Source organism: Rhodamnia argentea, chromosome 9 (genome assembly GCF_020921035.1).
Source record: "Rhodamnia argentea isolate NSW1041297 chromosome 9, ASM2092103v1, whole genome shotgun sequence".
In the NCBI taxonomy this organism is placed as follows: Eukaryota; Viridiplantae; Streptophyta; class Magnoliopsida; order Myrtales; family Myrtaceae; genus Rhodamnia; species Rhodamnia argentea.
The window spans coordinates 14,107,945-14,130,677 of NC_063158.1; the positions used below are offsets into that span (position 1 = coordinate 14,107,945).

The 22,733-nt window shown below is 39.6% G+C and overlaps 2 protein-coding genes and 1 pseudogene across 4 annotated transcripts; all 3 read left to right on the forward strand.

Moving 5' to 3' along the window:
- Positions 1 to 7,014: 7,014 nt before the first annotated feature.
- LOC115726629 (GDSL esterase/lipase LTL1-like) lies at positions 7,015 to 8,651 on the forward strand. Its single transcript, XM_030656589.1, has 2 exons — positions 7,015 to 7,288; positions 8,380 to 8,651. Exons 1-2 carry the CDS (start codon positions 7,015 to 7,017, stop codon positions 8,649 to 8,651), a joined length of 546 nt encoding a protein of 181 aa, XP_030512449.1.
- A 2,664-nt stretch (positions 8,652 to 11,315) lies between these two features.
- Positions 11,316 to 16,582, forward strand: LOC115726617 (BTB/POZ domain-containing protein At1g30440). Of its 3 annotated transcripts, XM_048285102.1 has the most exons (5): positions 11,816 to 11,862; positions 13,023 to 13,092; positions 13,459 to 13,618; positions 14,129 to 15,361; positions 15,755 to 16,582. In XM_048285102.1, exons 4-5 carry the CDS (start codon positions 14,156 to 14,158, stop codon positions 16,307 to 16,309), a joined length of 1,761 nt encoding a protein of 586 aa, XP_048141059.1. In that variant the 5' UTR covers positions 11,816 to 11,862; positions 13,023 to 13,092; positions 13,459 to 13,618; positions 14,129 to 14,155; the 3' UTR covers positions 16,310 to 16,582. The 3 variants fall into 3 exon arrangements, with proteins under 3 accessions (XP_030512434.1, XP_048141059.1, XP_030512435.1); XM_030656574.2 differs by lacking the exon at positions 13,459 to 13,618 and having other exon boundaries at positions 11,316 to 11,862; XM_030656575.2 differs by lacking the exons at positions 11,816 to 11,862; positions 13,459 to 13,618 and adding an exon at positions 11,934 to 12,442 and having other exon boundaries at positions 13,020 to 13,092.
- A 2,073-nt stretch (positions 16,583 to 18,655) lies between these two features.
- Positions 18,656 to 19,698, forward strand: LOC115726620 (annotated as a pseudogene).
- The last annotated feature ends 3,035 nt before the right edge of the window (positions 19,699 to 22,733 follow it).

Below are 22,733 nucleotides of genomic sequence, written 5' to 3' on the forward strand. Positions count from 1 at the left end.
TATATTCTGACTGCAAAATTTCGATTGACTATATTAACGATAATCCTGAAATACTTTTTAAGAAATCGAATAGGTAGATTATGCAGTAAATTCTATCTATCTTAACTATTCTAAATATATGTGATGTTTACAATGACAATAAGTGATGGAAAATGATCACGTAAAAGAACATGTCCAGTCCACTAGATTTGATCATCACCTAATTCACGCTACTAAGCAATAACAGATTGTTACCCTCCAAATCTTTTGTGAAATTCCACGCCGATGGACCCAATTGGGATTGACTCGTGTGGTGACCTTTCCAGAGGTGAACTAAGAATGTTAATGGATTGCTAAGCAAAAATGGAAAAATTATCATAAACGTCCTAAACTTATAGCACTTATGCCAGGTTACTCATATACTTTTTAATTTGGTCAATTTAGTCATAAACTTTTCAATTTTGCCGATTCAATTATAAAACTTTTGATGATCTGCCAAATAAGCTCTAGACTTTTTAAAATCCGCCTTACCAACTCTAGCTGACAGCCTCCGGCTCTCTCTCTTTTATCCACACAACTTCCTTCTTCTATCTCCATGGAGGAGAGAGTTTGAGCTAGATCTCTTCCTCCCCTCTCATCTTCTTGGCTGATTCAATTCTCTATTATTATTATTTTCACTCTTTCCTTCCGTTTGTGGAGTATTTTTCTTTTGATTTAGTCTAAATCTGGAAGCTTGTCTCTCCAATTTTGGAGAGATTTTCGTCCAAATCTAGTCCATATTTGGAATTTTTTGCGTGTATGTTTTCGGAATTTCGCTTCCCTCGGATTTAGTTAATGTAAGTCCAATTTCGAAGGACATTGGCGAAGCTTCGTGGAGGTTTCACTCTCATTGTCGGATTTATGTTCGTTCAACCTTTTTACTTTCCATGGCAATGGTGTTGGGGACACCGAACTTAAGCGCGTACGGCTGAAAGACAAAGCCACAACAACAAATGAAGATCTCGGTATGTGCTTATTACTAAAGTTGACTTCGGTGGCTGGTCTTGGATTTTGGTTTGAAAAAGTCATATATTTGCTCTTTGAGCGTGTAACTCATATCCTTGTTCTATTGATTCATCTTATTATTTATAGCTTGTTTTGTTTTAAAATGATGTGGGATTTGTCTGGATTGCGTTGTTTCTCTCTTAATTTTTTGAGAAAATGTATGAGATGTTACTTTTGACAAATAAAAAACCGATCTTAAACCTTTTCACAATGACTTTCTCCGGTTTAGGGGTGATTCCTTCAGGTTCACCTAGCAAATTCGGGAAAAGTACACTAGAAGTGCCATAACTTTTGTACGGCGTTCACTTGAGTGCCATAACTTTCAAAACGTTCACTTAAATGTCATAACTTTCAAAAATCGTTCACTTGAGTGCCATGCTGACGTGGACGTCGGAAAAGCTGACGTGACAGCCGGAAAGCTGATGTTGCTCTCCGGAAGGATGACATGGCTCGCCGAAAAAGCTGCTGTAACACTCAAGTGAACGATTTTGCTCCGACGTAGCACTCGGGTGAACGATTTTTGAAAGTTATGGCACTTAAATGAACGTTTTGAAAGTTATGGCACTCAAGTGAACGCCGTACACAAGTTATGACACTCATGGTGTACTTATCCCTAGCAAATTCAGTTGCTCAGTTATCTCAGTTTCTGTGGCCGGTTGGCTTTGTCATTCGCTTTCAGCGGTCCTCTCCTCACCCACTTTGTCATTTCCTTTGGATGGAAGGGATGGTTCAGCAGTTTCAGCATCGGTGGGAGCAATGATTGCGGAGACAGGAGCAAGAACACAAGTTTGCCCTTTCGTTGCAGGAGATCGGCAACTAGAACTGTCACACCTCCCATTGTCACTGACTCACTGGTGGAGGAGCTTGCTCGGATTGATCTGATTGCAGTTGAGCGGCTTGTGACCGAGTCTTTTGTAATTGTTCTCCCGCAACAGCTGCAGATTCAACGGCTTTAACTATTTCCTGAATGCTTTGAGTTGATTCCGGTGGAACAACTTCTCTTGATATTTGTTTTGATGGTTGAAGTCTCAATTCTGGTGTCTTTGTAGATGAAGTTCTCTTTCTAGGCTCTATTTGTTTCACGAAAAATGTACCTTTTCTGGAAAATATTTCTCGGGAAGTTGTTTTCCAGGAAAATGAGGATATTTTCCGATGTTCGGCTCAAACATGAAAGCAAACTAAAAAATATTTTCCGATTTTTGGTAACGAAAATCAATTTCCACCGTACATGCCTTTAATTAATGTTTTCAAATTTTGTATTATTTTATAAAAAGTGATTTTAAAATTTTCTTTTATCATTTTTCCTCTTTGAATTTTCTTTTTTTTTTTTTAGTATTTTCTTCCTCCTTTCTTCTTCTACTGGCGATCGGCTGGCAAGGCTTGAGCTCGCCAAATTCCGGCAATTGAGCCTCACTAGCCTCGGCCTCACCAGATCTGGCGAGCTCGAGCCTCAAGCTCGCCATCGGAAATTAAACCAGATTTGGTTGACGAGGCCCGGCTTGGCTGACCTCAAACCCCAAGATTTGATTCCTCCAATCCGTTATCTAATTCATATCGGAGAATATTTTCTTAAAAAGATCATGCATTGTCTGTGGAGTGATTTGATTTGTTACGTAAAAAACATCAAAAAGAGAAGATAAAGTTTCTTTCAAATCTTGTTTATCCAATCTTGAATTAGGAGGATAGGATTTTCTAGATTTCCTGTCTCATTGGTTTGGATAGTAAATCAAACACATTTGAATCGATCTACAAATCTGTTGCAAATTGCATCACTTTTCAAACATGAGAATAAAGGGGTAAAAAGATTTTCTAAAAATTTTGGGATTTAATGAAAGTTAATTCAGAATCTTTTAAGATAATCTTTAACCAACTCATGTCAGATTTTCATCATTTTTTTTATTTCGAAAATTCATTTAAAAAAATAGCAAAAAAATGTCTCACTCATGTAGTTGCATATAGTTTAGAACATTCTATTCATGTAGATTGAATACATTTATTTTACACATGCACGTCATTTAGGCTTAGTTGCATAACCATTATGTCATTTTCATGTCGCATTGATTAGTCATGTCATATAGTTTTGCCATGTCATTGAAGTCTGTCATATCATATAGTTCGGCATGTCATTTTGTCATATTATTTATTGCATGTAGTATTAGATTGACATGTCATTGATGCCGTTTCGTATTTGTACATCATTTAGAATAATGTCAAGGTTCGTCCATTTTAAATTGATAGACTAGTCTAGCCTAATGTCCCATTTAGATTAAATTCATGTCATTTTTGCATAACATGTAGGCTAGAATTTATGTTGTTTTGCATGTTTTTAGATTCAAAAGCTTTAAAAAAATTCGTCACACATTCATGTTATACTAGGATAGTTATCACTTATCATGTCAATAGAAAAATTATGTTCTTAGAAGATAATTACATTCACGCATTGCATTCATTTAAATAAAAAAATAAAAAAAAAATAATTACACCTTTGAAACTTTAAATCAGAATCCTCGCAAGTTGCCAAATTAGATGATTTTCATGAAATGGGTACTGAAAGGGCATTAATAGAAATATTAGTGTAATCAATTTCCCAAACTTAAAATCTCTGGTTCGCAAAAATAAAGTATTTCTCCCAATACTTTATTTAGGTTTCTAATCAACCTACCTAGAATGATTAGTAGCAGCTTCCAAAAAATTAGAAATCTTTTGTAAGATAATCACTTGAACCATGAGTCACAATTTGATAGGACTTGAGAGAGTTCGAGCTAGGTTAGTTAATTTAATTAATTAATCTAATAATCTATTAACCTAAAAAAATGAAATTGATTTTTTTAGGTCGCGAGACCACCCACCGCCACCAATCGTCATCCGATGTGCCATAGTTCTTGGAGTTCTTCAGGACTTCAGCTCTGACATGTGCCCCACGGACGACGTCATCGTCAGCAACAAGCTCAAGCGTTTTTGCTTCAAGCAATGTCCGACGAAGCCGACTCGCCAGGCAATGGCGAACGGAGAAGAAAGCGAGCCAAAACTTGTGTTCCAGAGGCGATCAAAGTCGATCTCCAAGTTGCAGAGTTCCGCGACCCGATCTTACGGTGCCAAGTCAAACCTCAACGGGAATTTGCAAGTCGCTCAATTAGGGCAAGCTGAAGCTGAATCAGCCGCCTCTGGTGCTTCATTGGCACGAAGCGACAAGGAATTCCCAGTAAGAAGAGACACTCTTTCCAAATTTTAGCTGGGTATTTTCTGTAAAAAAAAAAGTGGAAATTTTTTTTTTTACCACTTATTTTTCATTCCCCAAACATCAAAAAATGAGGAAAAAAAAATTTCTAGAAGATGTTTTTTGGGAAACAAACCGAGCCTTGGCGTTGGAAAGGCTGCGCAATATTGGCAATGGTTCATCCTCCAGTTTCTATACTATTCGTGGTGATGGAGGACTGCTTTGGCTAGCTGTTTCTTCGGTCGATTTTTTTAGAGGTACTTTGTGCGAACGAGATAGGACAATGGCACTACGCCTTGATTTGCGCTTTCCGGTCATTTTGCGAGTGGTGCAAGATACTTTGGGAGCCATTTGATTAGAAAATCGGAGAGGACGAAGGAGAGGATGAATGTTTGATTCTGGAAGAGGATTAAAGAGATATAGAAGAATAAAGCGGCCATTACTTGTGAATACACTCCTTATGGGTAGGCACACCTAGGAAAAATTACCAAAAAAGTCATAAACCTATTGCAATTGTATCAATTCAGTCCTAAATCTTTTTCATTTGTACCAATTCAGTTTTAAACATTTTACATTTCTGTTAACTCAATCCTTTTGACTAATTTTGACCGAAAATAGCTGACGTAAGACTATTTGGTAAACCGTGCTTTGAGAAGTAACTTTGAAAGAAATGTCATTTGGTAGAAACACATTTGAAAAGTCCATTTGGGTATTTAATTTTTAAGCTTTTTGATTTTAATGAAGAGTTATAAATGTGAGAAAATGGCATTCCTTTTCTGCTACAAAAGTAAAATTCGACCAATACAATAATGTATTAAAAAGTTACAACTCATTTTAAGTTGCAAAGATGCATTGTGGTAATCAATTATAATTGCTCAATCCTATGTCTCAATGTTGTGGTGTTTTCAATCTCCCTTGCAACCAACACACTAACCATGCTTGTGTAAAAGTTTATTTCCATTCTCAAGCTGCAAAACCACTCATATTTCTCATCGATCTCAAGGTGCATATATGCATCGTCAAAATCGAATCAAAGTTATTGATTCCGCAACAAACTGACATTACATTGATTAACATGAACTGATTACATCAGAAACAAAAATTGTACAGCTAAAATGATTCTCTCGTCTATTACGGAATCTCACAAAAGATTCGGCCGGGCGTGCCGGAGATGTTGGAAATAAGAATTCCTTTCTTGAGCGTGTTGCTCTACATCTCAGTATTCTCCCTTTTTATACGGTAATTACACAAATAGTCTCTAAACTTTGGCGCAATGTTGTAGTATTGTCCATGAATTTTTAATTTATTCAATATGGTCTATGAAATTTAACCTAACGCGCATTGCAGTCCCTAAATTTTTATTTTTGTTCAATGTGGTCCTTGAAATTTTGGTAAATGTTCAATCTAGTCCCTAAACTATACGAAAATATCTAATTTTATCATTTTATTGATTCAAGTTTAGAGACAATATTGGACATTTTCATATAATTCAGGACTAAATTTAATATGAAATAAAAATTCAGGGACCACATTGAACAAGTTAAAAATCCAAGGATGACATTGTATATTATGCCAAAATTCAAGTGCCACATTTGATAAATTAAAAATTACATTATACATTGAGCCAGAGTTTTAAGACTATTTATCCTATTTTCCTTTTATTTGGTGTCAATGTGGGAAAAACTCTGTGGAGGTGGCTCGAGTGTGACGACCTCCTTTTTCATGGACAACCTGTTTCTCTATCACGCTCGTATATTATCTCCACATATTCCACAGAATATCATCCGAATATGTTTGAATTTTCAAGTATGTGCACCACATTGCCTTGGAGTTGGGGTCCTTTTCTAACCCATCACATCATCATTTAAATCAAGATGTCAACAGATGGCATCTTCTCAAGATGAGGCGAGAGCTGCTCCAACAAAGGGGGTTAACCATATTGCATTGGTAAAGGAATCTTTTTCTCGAAACTCGAGAAAGGGAAAGAAAGAACCTACGTACATACATATACGTACAGAATATTATCTCAAATGATTAATGACGACGCAAATTTTTTTAAAAGAAAAGAATTGTTGTGAATCAATTCTAAGTTGGCTTGCTTTGGATTTGGCGCATTTTATGTAATAGGATTGTATGGTTCTCGTAATATATGTGTCCGATCCTTATGGACTAACTAGATAGGTACAACCTGTAAATCGAGCGTGGGGGTGTAAAAGGTTTTCATCCTTTTGTTCCGAGAGGAATAGCATCGCATCGCATCATATTGCAGTAGGTACTTTTGGTATATTAGCGAGACTCTTTCATCTTAACATCCGCCCGCCCCAACGTTTATATAAAGGATTATGCATGAGCAATGTTGAAACCGTCCTTTCCAGCAGTAGAAGCAGGAATAGGCTCCGCATCATCCTCTTAGATCTCATGAACGGCATAAGATGCCACCCACATCATCGATGTGCTACATCCTTGGGAAGATTATACTTTCATGAAGGTTGAGAGCATCTTCCGATGAATTTCACATGTTTGATTTTACAAAGACGTACATAGGCGACATCCTTGGAAAGATCTTCTTTTTTCTTTTTTTCGTTCCTTAAGTGACTAATAGTCTGTTAGTAACTAGGTCTCTATGCCGTAAACGGACAGTTGTATTTCTCCTTTTTGGTCCTTATCTGCTCGTTCACTTCCTAAACCCTCCTGTAGAACTGCAGTTTATTTAAGTTTCATGAACAAAAAGCACATCATCACTTGATCTCTCGGAAGTCAAGAAACTCGAAAACATGGCCGAAATGTCTTCCTCATTGTTGCCTTCTATGTCTCCTTGCTATAAGAGGAACTGGCTTCTTTCTTGGGGTATCGGCATGATGCTCGTCTCGGCTTTGGCGGACGACGTGCCTCCCGTCTTTCTGTTTGGAGACTCGACATTCGATGTGGAGACTAACGATTGCATACCTACGAGGGCAAAAGCCAACTTCCCTTATAACGGGATCGATTTCCCCAATGCCCTAGCGACGGGGAGATTCAGTAACGGATATAACAATGCCGACGAAATAGGTAAAGCATAATTTCCTAATTCTATCGTAATCCGTTTCCACTTGGTTGTTCCACTAACTCGGACTAGGAATACTTTTTCATTTGAATTTACCACGCAATCGTCCCAAATTTCATAATTGCGAGTTCATATGGCTAGTGAGGCAGTCGGGTTACAAGCAAAGCCCACCACCTGTTGTGGCCCTTCTCCAAGACCCATCAACCTGCTGAGCCAATCTGCTTCAAGGCGTTAACTTTGCCTCGGGCAGCGCCGGAATTCTCGAGGGAATTGGAAACAAAACATGGGTGCGCTCTCACAATACTATGTAAAGTTGAGTTAAATTCTAGTTCTAGTGGTCAGAATTATACTATTTGGGATGGTTCAGGCCCTGATCTCCCTGCAACTAGGTCAAGATCCGAGCGCCGAGTTCTTTGCCATATCGCTCTTCTTCATCAGCGTCAGAAGCAATGACATCTTAGATCACTACCATTACAACGTGACCACCGTGTCCCGTCCGGAGCTGATGGCCGCCATTTAGTCTAACTACACAGCCCACCTGACGGTAGGTGTCGCCTGGACACTGCTAATATTGGGGCCATTTTCTCTTTGTCTGAGAAAAGCCTAGACCGACCTCCTGCGAATCTTGAAACCTAAACAGTATAGTGTTTGGAATAACTTGGGGATCCATTAACCAGGAGAGTGTCATTTAGTTTTGCTCAACTGCCTGTCTCAAAGTGGTCTTAATTTCTCTCTGACTGGAACGGGAATGCCAGGCTTTGTACAACTTGGGAGCTCCGAAATTCGGAATCGTGAGTGTTCCTCCGCTCGGGTGCTGCCCATTCGCGCCAGTCCAAAACTTGACGGTGAACAGGTCGGGCTGTTTGACGGAGCTGAACAATTATGCTCAGTCCTTCCATTTTATGATCTCGGGTTTATTGCAGAATCTGAGCTCACAGCTCCAGGGCTTGATATACTCGCATGGAGATGCATATAACATGACTACTGCCCTCATCCGCGATCCTCGCGCGCCATTCGTGAGCACACAATGACTATCCAATCTTAACCATTTCTTATCATTCGTTCTTCTTCTTCTTTTTGTGTTTTGATTTACCAGTTTCTTCTGATGGCATCTTTAATCTTATGTTGCAATTAGACATCACCAACATAGAAGAAGCATGCAGCGGACAAGGGACGCTGAATGCAGAGGAGCCGTGCTTCGTCGACGACAGCCCCAACCTATGCCCGAACCGCGGGGAATACTTATTCTGGGACTTGTTCCACCCGACCCAGTACGCGACCCACAAAGCCGCCGTCACTCTGTTCACCGGGGGCCCGACCTTCGTGGTGCCGATGAACTTGGGCCAGTTGGCCCGGGCCAGCGCGTGAGATCGACCCTATAGGCGATGCTCTCATCTTCTCTCCTTCGTTCCGAAACAACGATTAACTTTTCCGTGCATCGTTATTTCTGCTGGCAATAATAAAACAAACACCCTCTTCAGACCGTTTTGGGGAAATGGACCTGGCCGAATCCCTGGGATCGGAGGAGCTGCACCCACCGATTGCAAAAGCATCATCCTTGTGGACAAGCAAATAAATTCATGGTCTCTCTTTCTGGATAATATTTGATTATTTTAGGGTGCCAATGATTCTAATTTTTTATTTGTTTTTATTTTTCTATTCTCAAGAACATATTTGGAATAGAAATCATTTTGGTAATGCAATTTTATTTCTATTTTCCGAACAAATGTTTAGCCTAGAAATTGGTTTGGAACAAAAATAAGTAGAAATTTTCTATTTTTCTATTTCTGAAACAGAAATAGAAATAAAAACTCTTCTCGTTGTCGGTCCTTGGCCGCATCCGCCTTTCCCTCGATGGCCATCCGCTTGTCGCCAACTGCCAATTTTTGGTCTTTGGATCGCTGTAAAAAATTTACGTTGTTATCAAACAAGTTTCTATTCCGGGAATATAAATTTTGTATGGTTATCAAATACGTCTCTCTGCTCCAAAACTCGTCTAAGAAATAGAAATGGAAAAATCTATTTTTGGCAAGAAATTGTTCCCAAAAACATAATTATTATCATTCACGTACTTAGAGGCTAATCTCACTGATCCCATGCAAAACCTCTTATTAGGGATTAAATTGTGCAGACCTAGTTTCTGGTTTCATATCCACAAGGAAATGTGATAAGTCTAGACCCTTAGGACGTGTATGATAACTATTCCGTTCCTGTGAACAATTTTTATGGATGAGTTTTTGAGTATAGAAACGCGTTTTACAATGGCACAAAATTTATGTTTCCGAAATAAAAAATTATTTGATAACAACGCAAAGTTTCTATTTTCTGAAACAGAAATTTATTGATGCCAAATGGATTAATCTGCAAATAAAAGAGATGTGATCATGCCAAGCAGAGAATTGCATTCAGTACCGGATTCCACTTCCTTGCTTGACTATACCACCCAACAATACTTGAAAAGATTGGCACCAAAAGACATGCAATCCTTAAGAAAACGATTTATTTATTACCGCAAATGATAATCTCTTGTAGCTGTTGAGAAATCCTCATATACAACATCATATTACAAGAGCCAAGATTGGAAATCCTCAAATGCGAATAATGAAAGTACATCACAAAAGTCAAAACATGATGATCCCTTGCTATTTTATTGGCAAGACTTTTCCTAAGCATGTTACTCCTCAATTGATGTATCATCTGTAACCTCACCTTGTGTAGATCCAAACGGGTACTCCGGATCTCCATATAGGGAAAAGTTCTTATCCCTCTTGTCTTGATCATGGGTGCAATTAAGGGTAGTACAACTTGCAATTGCAATATATGCTTGTTGACATCTAAATTTAGTCATTTATTGCATAGAAAGTTAGGGACTAATTTTGATCCATGACAAAGATAATAATTTAAAGCCATCTACATATAATTTTAGGAACATTCATATAGTTTGCATCGTAATTAGACCGACGGCAATGAATGGACCTGAATTGATTGTACGGGCTCGACTAACATTGCGCGACATTCAATCAAGCTAGAGAGGGAGGTGTTTGCGGAAAATTCTGAAGTAACAAGGCCACAATTGGCCTAATTTGAGCTTAATCAACCCATTTAAAGTTTAATTAGGGAAAGGTCTCAGGTCATTAAAGCCTATTATCCGAATAAGGCCCGAATTAAGCTTGCGATATTGGCAGGATAGAATTTCAATGTTGATAAGATAAGACAATTTGTTTCAGCAAGTATGCTCTCCTCTCGCCATTTTAAATGTGTTCGAGTGATCAACAAGTTTTTCTAAGGTTGGAGAATCTGAAGAAAACGGCTAACTGTATGAGGATACTAACAAGCAATATCATTTAATGGTTGAAGGAGAGAAGAGCATTTGTATCGGGATAGCATATCTTTCTCGAATTTCATTAGCCTCGCACAGCATAATAAGCGTAACCGCTACATTTTTTTTCATCAAATTGAGGAAAATCAAAACTCACAAGATGACCCATATTCTCATGAAGTATTGCGACAACATCGCTATCCTAATCATGAAAATTCTTCAATCATTGAACGTTGTTCCCCTTCTCAAACCTATTCAATGCCAAGGGAGGCATACACCCACATGGCCCAGCTGCGTAAAAGCAGATCCATGCTGTTTTCAAAGAATGTAATCAAACTCATAATTCTCAATCAATATAGAAACGTTATCTTCTAACTTAAGCTTTGTTTGAAGATTCCTGATAGCATCCATTAAAATTCCAATACAGCAATGATTGCGTTTCAAGCAAATGACCCCACATGCACGAGCCAAAGGGTTGCTTTCAAGAGCTGCCACGCCCATTAATGATGGCTTTGGTTTGAGTTTTCCCAAGCCTTGTCCTGCCTTTGCAAATCTCTATGCTTTCAACACCCTAATTATGTTAATCTGGACGCTTAAGAAAGTAAGTAAAAGCACGCACGAAGTGCATTGGTGGTTGTCTTTCTTTGATGTGGGGGAGCGGCTTGGTCCCCCGTGCCCCAAATAGGTTCGAACTTTGGAATCTTCACGGTTTTGTACATTTGGGCACAGATAAACAGGGATTTTCAAGCTTCTTCGGTGTGAGAGCCGGGAACTACTGGGTGGGTTGACCTCAAATTCTTGTCCCGTTAGAGAATATTTATGGTTTCCGACTGAGATTTCAGTTGGGGTTTTTTGTCCTTCAATGAAGTCATTCTGGGTCTCTTTTACCTCTATGGCTTCTTCAGTGTGTTCCTATTCTTGGGGAGACTAAAGTTCAAGTTCATGCATTACAGCCATCTCTGGTGCTGCTTCGGCCAAAAGAGTTGCACTGAATTTGCAGGAATTTGGGGTGGTTTTAGGGGAGAAGTTAGTTCAAGTGGCTTCTTTTTCAGTTGGGGTTTGAGAATTTGGTGGGTTTTGGTTGGACCGACCAGGTCCTTGAAAATCTGTGGGGGATAGAAAGTGCTTGAAGTGGGTTGGTTTTTATTCTTCAGCTTCGGTCTCAAATCCTCAAGTGGACGAGTGTTGAATTGTGAGAAAAATGGCGTGTGTTAAATTAGGGTCCAAAAGTGATGCATTTCAGCGGCAAGGGCAGGCCTGGTAAGAACCTCGAAACTTGTCCTTTTCAGGTTATTTTAGCTGAATTCTCTTATAACTGAAGGTTTTATTTTGGGAATCTGGACACTGTGCTGCGAGGAGTGTTCATTTCACGCTGTGATGTTACTAGGAGTATTCTGTTCAGCTACCTCACATGTATAATTGGGTGATTCTTATGGAGATTTGAAAGCCTTTATGCAACATGTTCTTCTTTATCCCTCAGATCATGCCTATCACTGTACTGTTTTTGCTGTTGTACGACTAGATTCCTATGCTGAAAATAGAGTTTCTGCTTCAAAGATGAAATTTGCTTGAGATACCTGCAGATCGGCATGCTTCACACTACTCTTTAATTACTTAAGGGGTTTGGTACCAACATCCTCGAGCAGGGAGGATGATGAACGTTGTGTCGTGCAATAGGAGACATGATTAATGCCTCTCCATTAATTTGAAACAATGCCTTTTGGGTTTGACCCATTTGTTTAAGTTAAGGTACTTTACAGTGGTGCTGATTTAACTTTAAAACACTTCCAAGTTGTGAAAATAAGGAAGATTTACTTGACAGGATGTCCATATGTTGTATGAGTTAGGAAGATCTCAATCCAGATGTCTTTGAGGTTGGCTGGACCATATATCAAAGAATTCCCATGATTATGCTGTGTTCTATGATACTTATTTTCACGAATATGTTCGACAGGGAGTTCAAAGAAGATTGTAATTTTCTTTCACTGACCTGTGGTGTATGAAGGTATGAGTGTTCATACTAAAGTTGATTAGGTAAAGACAATTGCTGGGGTCGAAGGGCTGAATGTCTCTGAAAAACAACACATCTTCTGGAAGCGTTTGCTGAATCTTTCTATGGCAGCAACCTTTTAGATTTAGAAGAAAAAGTTGATTAGCATGAGTGGAGATATCTCCTTTGTCAGAATTGGCCTTTTTTAGAATGCTAGTAATTATATTGACATAAAAGGTGGATGGTCTATTTTTAGTGCATGCTTTGATCATCCCACTTAGATTAGTTTCTGGTTTCATTAGGAGGATGCATTCTCATTCTTGGGTGACAAATGTTTGCTGAACACTATTTTGTATGCTTGGACCTGAAGAAGACTTACATGATTATGACCTCAAAGTACAACATCTCTGAACTATACTTGAAACTGCAGGTTTTGTACAACCGGCCTTCCCAGTGATATTGTTGTGGAAGTTGGGGAGATGTCTTTTCACCTACACAAGGTAACTTTCCTTTACTAACAAAAGCATGTGTATTGTTGAGATTCATTGATTTCTTAGACAGAGCACAACTTCAGTATTTAACTCCTCATAATCACAGAAAATGCTTCAGTCTTGACTTGTATTTATAAAGATACGAGATGGGTGAGGGAAACATGAGTTTTTCAATATTTCACTTCTTCATATTTTTGCAGGCTGAGCGTTTGCTCGAAGTTCTCTTCCAGTTACCCTTTCCTAGAAAAAGCTTTTGCGTGGTTGATAATCGCTGCTACTTGTAGCTGCTCTCTTTGTTTCATTTGAGTACAACTGTGTAGGTTTTAAAAGTACAAGGACCATTCGCTTGACTCTTTGTTAATGTATCATTTGCAGTTCACCACAGCAGGATGTTACATTGATAAGTTGGTACTTACTGCAAAGTGCAGGGTTATGCCTCCAGCTTGTATTGCTTTATTGCATTCTATTGATGAATTCCATAATTCTGCTAGAAGTTGAGTTTTGATCTCAATTATACAGCAAGGGTCTTACTTAGGCAGGACTTGCAATATCTGTTTCTGGCCGTGTCAACTTAGAAATCTGCAATTCTCGGATGCAAGGGTCTAGTTAAATTACTCCAAGGAACCATATAAGCAGAAACTAATTCCAGCATTCTGATGTGTTGGTTTACAGTCTGACCTGCCCAACAATAATGACCGAGGGCTCTTTGCTGCATCAGTCAAAATAGGCTTGGTTATGTGTCGATTGTACTTCATGCATCAATAATTCTATCGTGTAAAAAATGAAGTCTACCAGGCTAACGAGGTGGTGGTCCATAGATTATATGTGAAATCATGTGAACTGAATCTGTTAGATTTTTTTTTTTCTTAACCATATGTGGTCGATCATCGGTACTTCTATGGTCATGTTGCAATGAACAATGTGAACTATCACCAATGAACTTTTCATGTCTTTCGAAAGTTAGAGCCGATAATGGGTCCTTTGGAAATTGTCACTATTAATCACTTTCATCTTCTTTTACCTTCATCTTCGGTCTTATGTGCAGTTTCCTTTGCTCTCCAGAAGTGGGGTTATGGAAAGACTGATTGCTGAGGCATCGGAAGAAGGTGAAGAAAAATGCGTAATAAGACTGCCCGACATCCCTGGCAGATCCAAGACATTTGAGCTCATAGCCAAGTTCTGCTACGGAGTGAAACTCGAGCTCACTGCCTCAAATGTTGTATACCTTCGTCGTGCTTCTGAGCATCTTGAAATGACAGAAGAGTATGGTGAGGGTAATCTCGTTACGAAGACCGAAAGTTTTCTCAATCAAGTTGTCCTACGAAATTGGAAAGACTCTCTGAAGGCGCTTCAAAGTTGTGAAGACATTCTCCCTCATGCTGATGAGATCCACATCACGAAGAGATGTATTGAGTCACTGGCCACGAAAGCATCCACTGACCCAAATCTCTTTGGCTGGCCTATAATGGACCATGGTGGGCCCATGCAAAGCCCAGGGGGCAGTGTACTTTGGAATGGGATAAGCACTGGGGTGAGGCCAAAAAAAGCAAGCTCGGATTGGTGGTACGAGGATGTGTCGAGTCTGAGGTTTCCTCTTTATAAGAGGTTGATTTCAGCTATGGGAACCCGTGGTATTAAACCGGAGATCATTGCTGGGTCCCTCACTTTTTATGCAAGGAAGTACCTTCCTGGGCTGAATCGGCGTCAGGGTATTGCTGAGTCCAGTACCCGGTTAGCATCTGCGACTCTTGGAGCTCCACCTTCAGAGGAGGAGCAGAAGGATTTACTAGAAGAAGTGGATAGATTACTTCCAATACAGAAGGGCCTTGTCCCAACCAAATTTTTATTCGGTCTTCTTAGAACTGCGATGATTATCCGTTCAAGCCCCTCTTGCATATCTAATCTAGAGAAAAGGATCGGGATGCAACTTGATGAGGCGACGCTGGAAGATCTCTTGATGCCCAGTTTCTCTTATTCCACAGAGACTCTGTACAATGTCGACTGTGTGCAGCAGATTCTCAAGCACTTCCTCGCCATGGATCAAACTACTGGTGGGGCCTCACCTTGCTCAGTTGATGATGGCCAGTTGATTGGCTCACCATCGGCTTCACTCACCCCAGTCACAATGGTGGCCAAGTTGATTGATGGTTACCTTGCTGAGGTCGCACCTGATATTAATCTGAAGCTGCCCAAGTTTGAGGCTCTTGCTGCTGCTGTTCCGGACTATGCCCGGCCATTAGATGATGGTCTTTATCGTGCCATAGATATTTATCTGAAGGTACTGACGGTTGTCAATTGAGCTCTGCATGCCTTAAATGAGCTTTAAGACTGAATATTTTCATGTTTGATTGAAATTAAACATAACTGCTCTGCATTCACGTAGATCATAAAGAAAATACATGAATTAATAGTCAACAATGCAAAATGTGTCGGGTTTTTAGTTGATGTTTCAATTTCCATCCAGTTTCTCTGTAACATCACCATTATTAAGCCTATATCATCGCAGTTTCTCCTTTCTTATGTCTATACATGTTGAGTTGTTACTCAAGAAGCATAATATTCTTTGTTGTTGGGTTGCTTGAAGGGCACAATAGAATCTTCAGCTGTCATTACATATTCTCTGTTGAGATGGCTCTTCATATAAAACATTTGCTTGTTATGATTCCTGCAGTCACATCCGTGGTTGGCCGAGTCCGACAGAGAACAGCTCTGCAGGCTAATGGACTGCCAGAAGCTCTCTCTGGAAGCGTGCACGCACGCTGCACAGAACGAGAGGTTACCCTTGAGAATAATCGTGCAAGTCCTCTTCTTCGAGCAGCTTCAGCTCAGGACTTCAATTGCTGGCTGCTTCCTTGTGTCAGACAATCTCGACGGATCGAGGCAGCTGAGGAGTGGGCTGGGCGCATCCGGTGAGGGAGGGTGGGCCACAGCCGTGAGGGAGAATCAGGTACTGAAGGTGGGGATGGATAACATGAGGATGCGCGTCTCGGAACTCGAGAAGGAATGCTCAAACATGAGACAGGAGATTGAGAAGCTAGGTCGGGTAAAGGGTTCGAGCACCTGGGGAAGCGTCTCGAAGAAACTGGGGTTTAGGATGAAGTCTCAGATGTGCAGTGCTCAAGAAGGATCAGTCAGCAACCAGAGTAAAGGTTCGGGCAAGACTGAGAAAGTTAAGGTTAAGGACAGACATGGCAAGCATAGGAAAAACTCGTCGCCTGAGCGGTAAACGGCCAAAACTCTTTAACTTTTCCGTGTTTCCCTTTTATATTCGTTATTTTGTCGGTGATTTTCCTACATTAGGTTTCAGATCAGCAACTGAAAATCCCGTTTGTGTATGTACCATAGTTGCCAATTATTTGTAGCTTCTCATCGTCTCAATGAACTGTGTAGTCGGACATTTTGTAGTTCTTGAACTGGTAGTGAATGATTTCCAGTACCCAATGAGGGCTGGATCAAACTAATAAAAATGTGTCTTCCAATGTGGTGGTGTTTATTTCTATGTACGTCTTGCATGAATTTGACGTCTCTTGGTGTAGTGGAATTTACAGATTGTGAAAAAGCACATGAGACACTGTTCTATTTGAGCTTAAAAGGAGCTCCGGAGCTCGGTAGAACTTCTAATTTCCGTCAGAAATAAAGCGAACTGAAAGCTTGGAGTGTTGCTGGAAATAAGGGCGTAATGCCTCTTTCCGGCATTTCGGTTTGTAAGAGGAGTGAATGATATCAGATGCATCGATAGAGGAAATCAGGTAGGAGATGTCTGGATCGAAAGCCAACGGCAAAACAGAGATGCCACTTACTACTTCTAAAGTGGTCCGTTCTTCCTCTGTTCTGGTTGAATGTGGACATTACAATTTATGTTCTTTTTTTTTTGTTGAAACATTTTGGGTCTTCAGTATAGAAAAAAATGGTTATCCAAAAAAAAGGGCATAAAGGCAGCTCAAGTGTTAATATTTGGTACGATATTCACTTTGGTGCCAATATCTTTTTTGGGATTATTTAAGTGCCAAATCAGAAAAAAAAAATGATCATTTTAATGCCAATGTCTAGAAATTCCGGCGACCTCATCGGAGTTAGCATTTAAATAATCGTTTTTCAAAAAAATTGGCACTTAAGTAATCCAAAAATGACCACTTTAGTACCAAATCGAAAAAAAAGCAATCACTTTAGTGGTAACGGTAAGAAATTCAGGCGACCTCATCGGAATTGACGTTTAAATGATCCAAAAATAAATATTAGTACCAAAGTGAGCGTCATATACAAATATTGACACTTGAGGTGATCCGAAAATAAATATTGACACTAAAGTGAGCGTCATACATAAATATTGACACTTAAAGTGTTCTTTTATTGAAAAAAAAATCGTACAGAAAAATTTCCAAACGAAACATTTCTGTGATAAATCCACAGAAACAGATACTTCTTCACCAAGATACTTGCCTATGTCATAAAGGAATAGATCTAAAGTAAAGAATTAGACAAATTCCATTTGATTTGACCTGATAGCGTAAGCAAGGAGAACCATTTATAAGCCTCATGGGTTGGCTTAACCGTCGAATTATTTGCCCTTCTTATTCAATTATTTAGGCTCAAATCGACGTGTAAGCGTTTTTTCTTGGGATGCACTTGTGAGCATAAACTTTAAAATTATAATTTAAGGGAGTAAAGATGGGTGCGTTTCCTTAGCATGGAATGCTTAAATATTATGGAAAAGTATGTAAATGGTGTGATGAAATGGCATCAAAAGAAAAGACTTCTGTGGCAGCCTCATTATTGAGAAAGGATAAAGGCCACCGGAGGTCATTGATAGTGTTCAATCAATGTGGTCTTTGATTATCATAGAAAGTTCTTTTTTTTTTTGGTCGAAGTTGTAGAAAGTTGACATGTAATATTTTGTGACATCTTATGTAGCAATTAGATATACGAAAGAAATTCGAAATTTTTGGGGAAATAAAGGCCTAAAAGGTAAATAAGAAGCAAAAGAAAGAGGAGAAGAGGCAAATAATTCCTTAAAGGAGGTGAGCTCGTGTCTCGAAATCTGATTCTATTTCTTCCCATTTTCGACTCGATCTAGATTAGAACTCAACAGGATGTAAGGCTCAACATACTCGAGCTCAACGGAGCTGGTGTCCTGGAAACTATGAAGGGATTTCTTATACATGAAGATTCAAATATTTGTGCAAAGGCTTGTTGTGCTATCGGTAACATGTGTCGCCACAGCGCCTAGTTTTATAATGTGCTAGTAAGTAGTGTCTTTTCTTTTGGGTGGTTTATGATGAACTAGCAAACGAGATCTAGTTTTCCCCTGACTTCTAACTAGTACTTTCAAAATGGGGAAGCAGCAATAAACTTTCAATTGCCCTGGGGAATACAGCTTATCTCTGGAATGCTTCAGATGGCTCTACCTCAGAGCTTGTCACCATCGACCACGAAAACGGCCTGGTTACCAGTGTCAGCTCGGCCCCAGATGGTCACCACATTGCTGTCGCCCTGAACAATTCTAAAGTGCAGCTCTGGGATTTGACTCATAATAGACTGGCCAGTGGTTTTCTCACTATGAAACTTTGTATCTGTAATCATCACATGAAACCTGCCTGACAAGTTGTGGTCCCAATTTGGTTGAATTTTTCATTGCAGCTAAGGACTTTGAGAGGTGGCCACAGATGTTGGGTTGGGTCTCTGGCATGGAACAATCACATCCTTACGATAGGAGGAATGGATGGACAGATCGTCCATAATGGTGTGCGAGTGAGATCTCGCATTGTTGAGACCTACAGGGGTCACGCCCTGGAGGTTTGTGGGTTAAATGGTCAGCCTCAGGCAATCAATTAGCGAGTGGAGGGAATGATAACGTTCTCCACATTTGGGACAGGTCCATGGCGTGTTCCAATTCACCCACCCAATGGCTTCACCGGCTCGAAGAGCACACAGCTGCTGTTAAAGCCGTTGCCTGGTGTCCCTTCCAGATGAATTTGCTGGCCTCCGATGGAGGTGGAGGTGATCGGACCATAAAGTTGACCGGTCAACTCTCTGGATACCGGTTCCCAGGTCTGTGCTCTGCTATGGGACAAGAATGAGAGAGAGAGTTGCTTAGCTCTCACGGATTTACTCATAATCAGCAGACTCTTTGGAAGTACCCTTCAATGGTAAAGATTGCAGAGCTGACTGGTCATACTTCTAGAGTCCTTTTCATGGCCCAGGTACCTTTGCAAATTTTACTTACTGGTTCTAGGAATTGCATTTCTGCATTCACTGCTTTCTGATAAGATTTAGATCCTCAAGTAGTAACACATTGTCTCTTTCCTGTCAGAGCCCAGATGGTTGCACTGTAGCATCAGCGGCAGGGGATGAAACACTGAGGTTTTGGAATGTGTTTGGTGCTCCGGAAGCGGCTAAACCAGCTCCAAAAGCTAATCCGGAGCCTTTTGCTCACTGGAATCGCATTCACTAAAGGAAACGTCCCCGCCACTGCTCATGTCTATCGTTTGATCTTCAGTCCTAGCTACTGTTTGTGATTACTTACAAGCACTTCAAGAGATGCCAGACAATGGGATTCAGAAGACGAGAAGACCATCACGTCGTCCAAGTATTGAGAATAGTTAAAGACAGACGAGAAGCGAGGAAGCTTTGATGATCACGGAGAAAGCTATTTTAGCTGATAGAAAGAACCCTCTTCCTGTGTATCGGAAGGCTAATATACTCATGAGCCTCAAAAAGCTCGGACAAAGCTTTAGGAGTCCTAGAGGGGCTGAAAGAATATGCCCTATGCGATGCTCCATTTTGGCCTTGCTCTGGATTTGAAACCATCAGCAGCTGATGTTGCGACCATTAAGGTGATTTGACTTTTCTCCTTCCTTGCCAAATCGAATATAATCTCCTATAGTTTTTTATCTTTGTCACCGCGGCCCCCCACTGCCGGCTGCCGGAATAAAAAATAAATAATAATTTTGTATTTTTAAATAGTAAATAATAATTTCTAGAAATAGAAATTTTCAACTGTTATCAAAAGAATTTCTATTCTAGGATCAGAAATTTTATATCGTTATTAAACGCATTTTTTTTTCTCAAAAACTCATCTAGAAACGGAAATAGAAAAATCTATTTCTAACTAAAAATCTATTTCAGGAACAGAATGGTTGTCATTCACCCCCCTAAACTTAATCATTATTTCATTAATGGATGATGTTCCACAGAAATGAGTCACGTAAACTTTAAAAGTATTGGTTGTATTATTGTTCATGGGGGTTTGCAATGTGTTTCATGGACCGCCGAGTAGCCGGGCTTTTACGCTCATGCCCTCGGGTTAAATAAAAGGCAATTGTAATTATAATGATGCGTAACGTATTCATGCATAATTAGGATTAACCTCGTGCTTTGAGTAATGATATGCAAGAGCGGTAATTGAAATGATGTGCCAAAATGTGTGGTTGGTTTATTAGAAATAAACACCACCACATTGGTGTTATTTTCAGATTGTGAAAAAGCACACAAGTTACTGTTCTGTTTGAGCTTAAAAGCCGCTTCGGAGCTCGGTGGTAACTTCTAATTCCCGTCGGAAACAACGCGAACCGAAAGTTTGGAGCGTCTGTTTTCCGCATTTCGGTTCGCAAGAGGAGCGAACGATATCGGATGCATCGGCGTTCGGACAGGAAATTAGGTAGGACACGTCGGGATCGAAGCGGGTGGCTAAGGCGGAGATGCTCAATTGATCTATTTGCTACTTCTAGAGTGGTCCTTTCTTCCTCTATCCCGGTTCAATTTGATGATTTTGTGGTTCGATTGGTCAAGAATCCAAAGTTCATTGTTCTTACATGAATAGGTTTCAAATAGCCAATGGGAAGCTATGTTGGACCAGATTGACACAAACCTAGTTTAGGCTTCCGTTTTAGAGTGTGGATTGCTTTTATTTTTGCTGCCATCGAATGGTAGATTCATTTTTTCTGTTTTTGTTGAGTAAATTATAAAATGATTAGAGTACTTTCGAAATTAAGAAAATTGATCTAATTGACTTTTTTTTAATCACGATAAATTACTTAAAAGGTAAATGGACGGTTGAGATGTATTTCATCAATGGCGTGTTGGGATCATATCGGTCAATTGAGTTGAATAATAAGGAGAATAGTAATACTAGTCTATTTTTTTCATTGTGACATTTTTGACTGGGCTTAATGCAAAAAACTATATTTGAATTATCAGTTAAAACTAAAGTTATCTCGTACGCTATAAAAGAAAAATTGCGAAAGACTACGGGATGAATGTGGACATTACAATTTATATTCTTTTTTTTTTTTGTTGGGGGAAGATTTTGGGTTTCAGTATCGAAAAAAATATGGTAATCGAATAAAAAAATTATAGAAAATGACGACAACACTGTTAACATAAGAGAAAAGTTAAAAGTTAAAAATCAAACGAAACACTAAATCCACAAAAACAGATACTTCTTCACCCCTATGTCATAAAGTAACGGGAGAATTCCAACAAAGAGTATGAAATTTCGTCATTTTTTCAAATAAGAGTCCGAAATGAACTTTTGTTTTAAAGAATGTCTAACCAAGGGCTTTTTCGTCGTTTGCTTTTTTTTTCCTTGTTTTTTTCTTTTCAAATTCTCTTTTCCTTTTTTTTTTTTTTCCTTTTCCACTATCTTCCCTCGGCCATCGCCGACCTTAGGCGAGGGCCGGCTTCGCTAGTGTCGAGCAAGGGTTGCCCTCGCCCAACCCCAATGAGGGTCGATGTTGTGTGAGGGCGACCCTTACTTGTGTTCGGCTATGAGCGGGGGAAGGAAGACAGAAAAAAGAAAAGAAAAGAAAAGAAAAGAAAAAGGAAAGAAAAAGGAAAAGGAAAAAAAATGACAAGAATGTCTTTGGTCAGGTCTTTCTTTGAAAAAAGATGGCATTTGACGCCTTTATTTGAAACAATGTATATTTCATGCACTTATTTAAAAATGATTGCACTTCAGGTATTTATTTTGAATTTTTCCTAAAAGAATATATCTAAAGTAAAGAATTGGACAAGTTTCACATGATTTGACCCGACAGCATAAGCAATAAGAACCTTTTATAAACCTCCTGGGTTGATTCACTCGTCAAATTATTTGCCTTTCTTATTCAAAATTTAGATTCAAATCGCCGAATCTGCGTATTTTTCTTGGGATGCACTAGAAAGCACAAAACCTGAATGATTTTTTAAATATATCGATGCGTGCAAGAGAGAGAGAGGGAGCAAACACATTCGGAGAAATTTAGTCAGATACTCAAAAATCATAAACTTTAGAATTCTAATTTCCTTGCATTGAATGCTGGAATATTACGGAAAAAGTATGCAAGTGGTGTGATGGAATGGCGTGAAAAGAGTTCTGTAACAGCCTCATTATTGAGAAAGGATAAAGGCCGCCGGAAGTCATTGATAGTGTTCAATCAATGTGCATTGATTTCTTTTGTGCGACTGAGGAACAAAAGAAAGAGGAGAAGACGGACAGCGGCGCCACCGGCCCACCAACAAGGAGCCGGCCTCCCTCCTCCGACTTCGACGGAGCCAGCTCCCCAAACACCACCATCGCCGCCTTCATTGATTAGAAGGGAAAATAGAGTAAGAGTTTGTGTATGTCGTGAGCGAGAGTTAGGTGAGGTCAGCCGTCCTTGCAAACTTGCCGC

What these genes read in the sequence shown, in the direction of transcription:
- LOC115726629 (XM_030656589.1), top strand. Translation starts at nt 7,015, where the DNA reads ATGGCCGAAATGTCTTCCTCATTGTTGCCTTCTATGTCTCCTTGCTAT. An exon ending in TAACAATGCCGACGAAATAG is followed by an intron (nt 7,289 to 8,379) that starts GTAAAGCATAAT and finishes TTGATTTACCAG; the next exon opens with TTTCTTCTGATGGCATCTTT.
- LOC115726617 (XM_030656574.2), top strand. Translation starts at nt 11,804, where the DNA reads ATGGCGTGTGTTAAATTAGGGTCCAAAAGTGATGCATTTCAGCGGCAA. An exon ending in CAGCGGCAAGGGCAGGCCTG is followed by an intron (nt 11,863 to 13,022) that starts GTAAGAACCTCG and finishes TTGAAACTGCAG; the next exon opens with GTTTTGTACAACCGGCCTTC. An exon ending in CCATAGATATTTATCTGAAG is followed by an intron (nt 15,362 to 15,754) that starts GTACTGACGGTT and finishes TGATTCCTGCAG; the next exon opens with TCACATCCGTGGTTGGCCGA.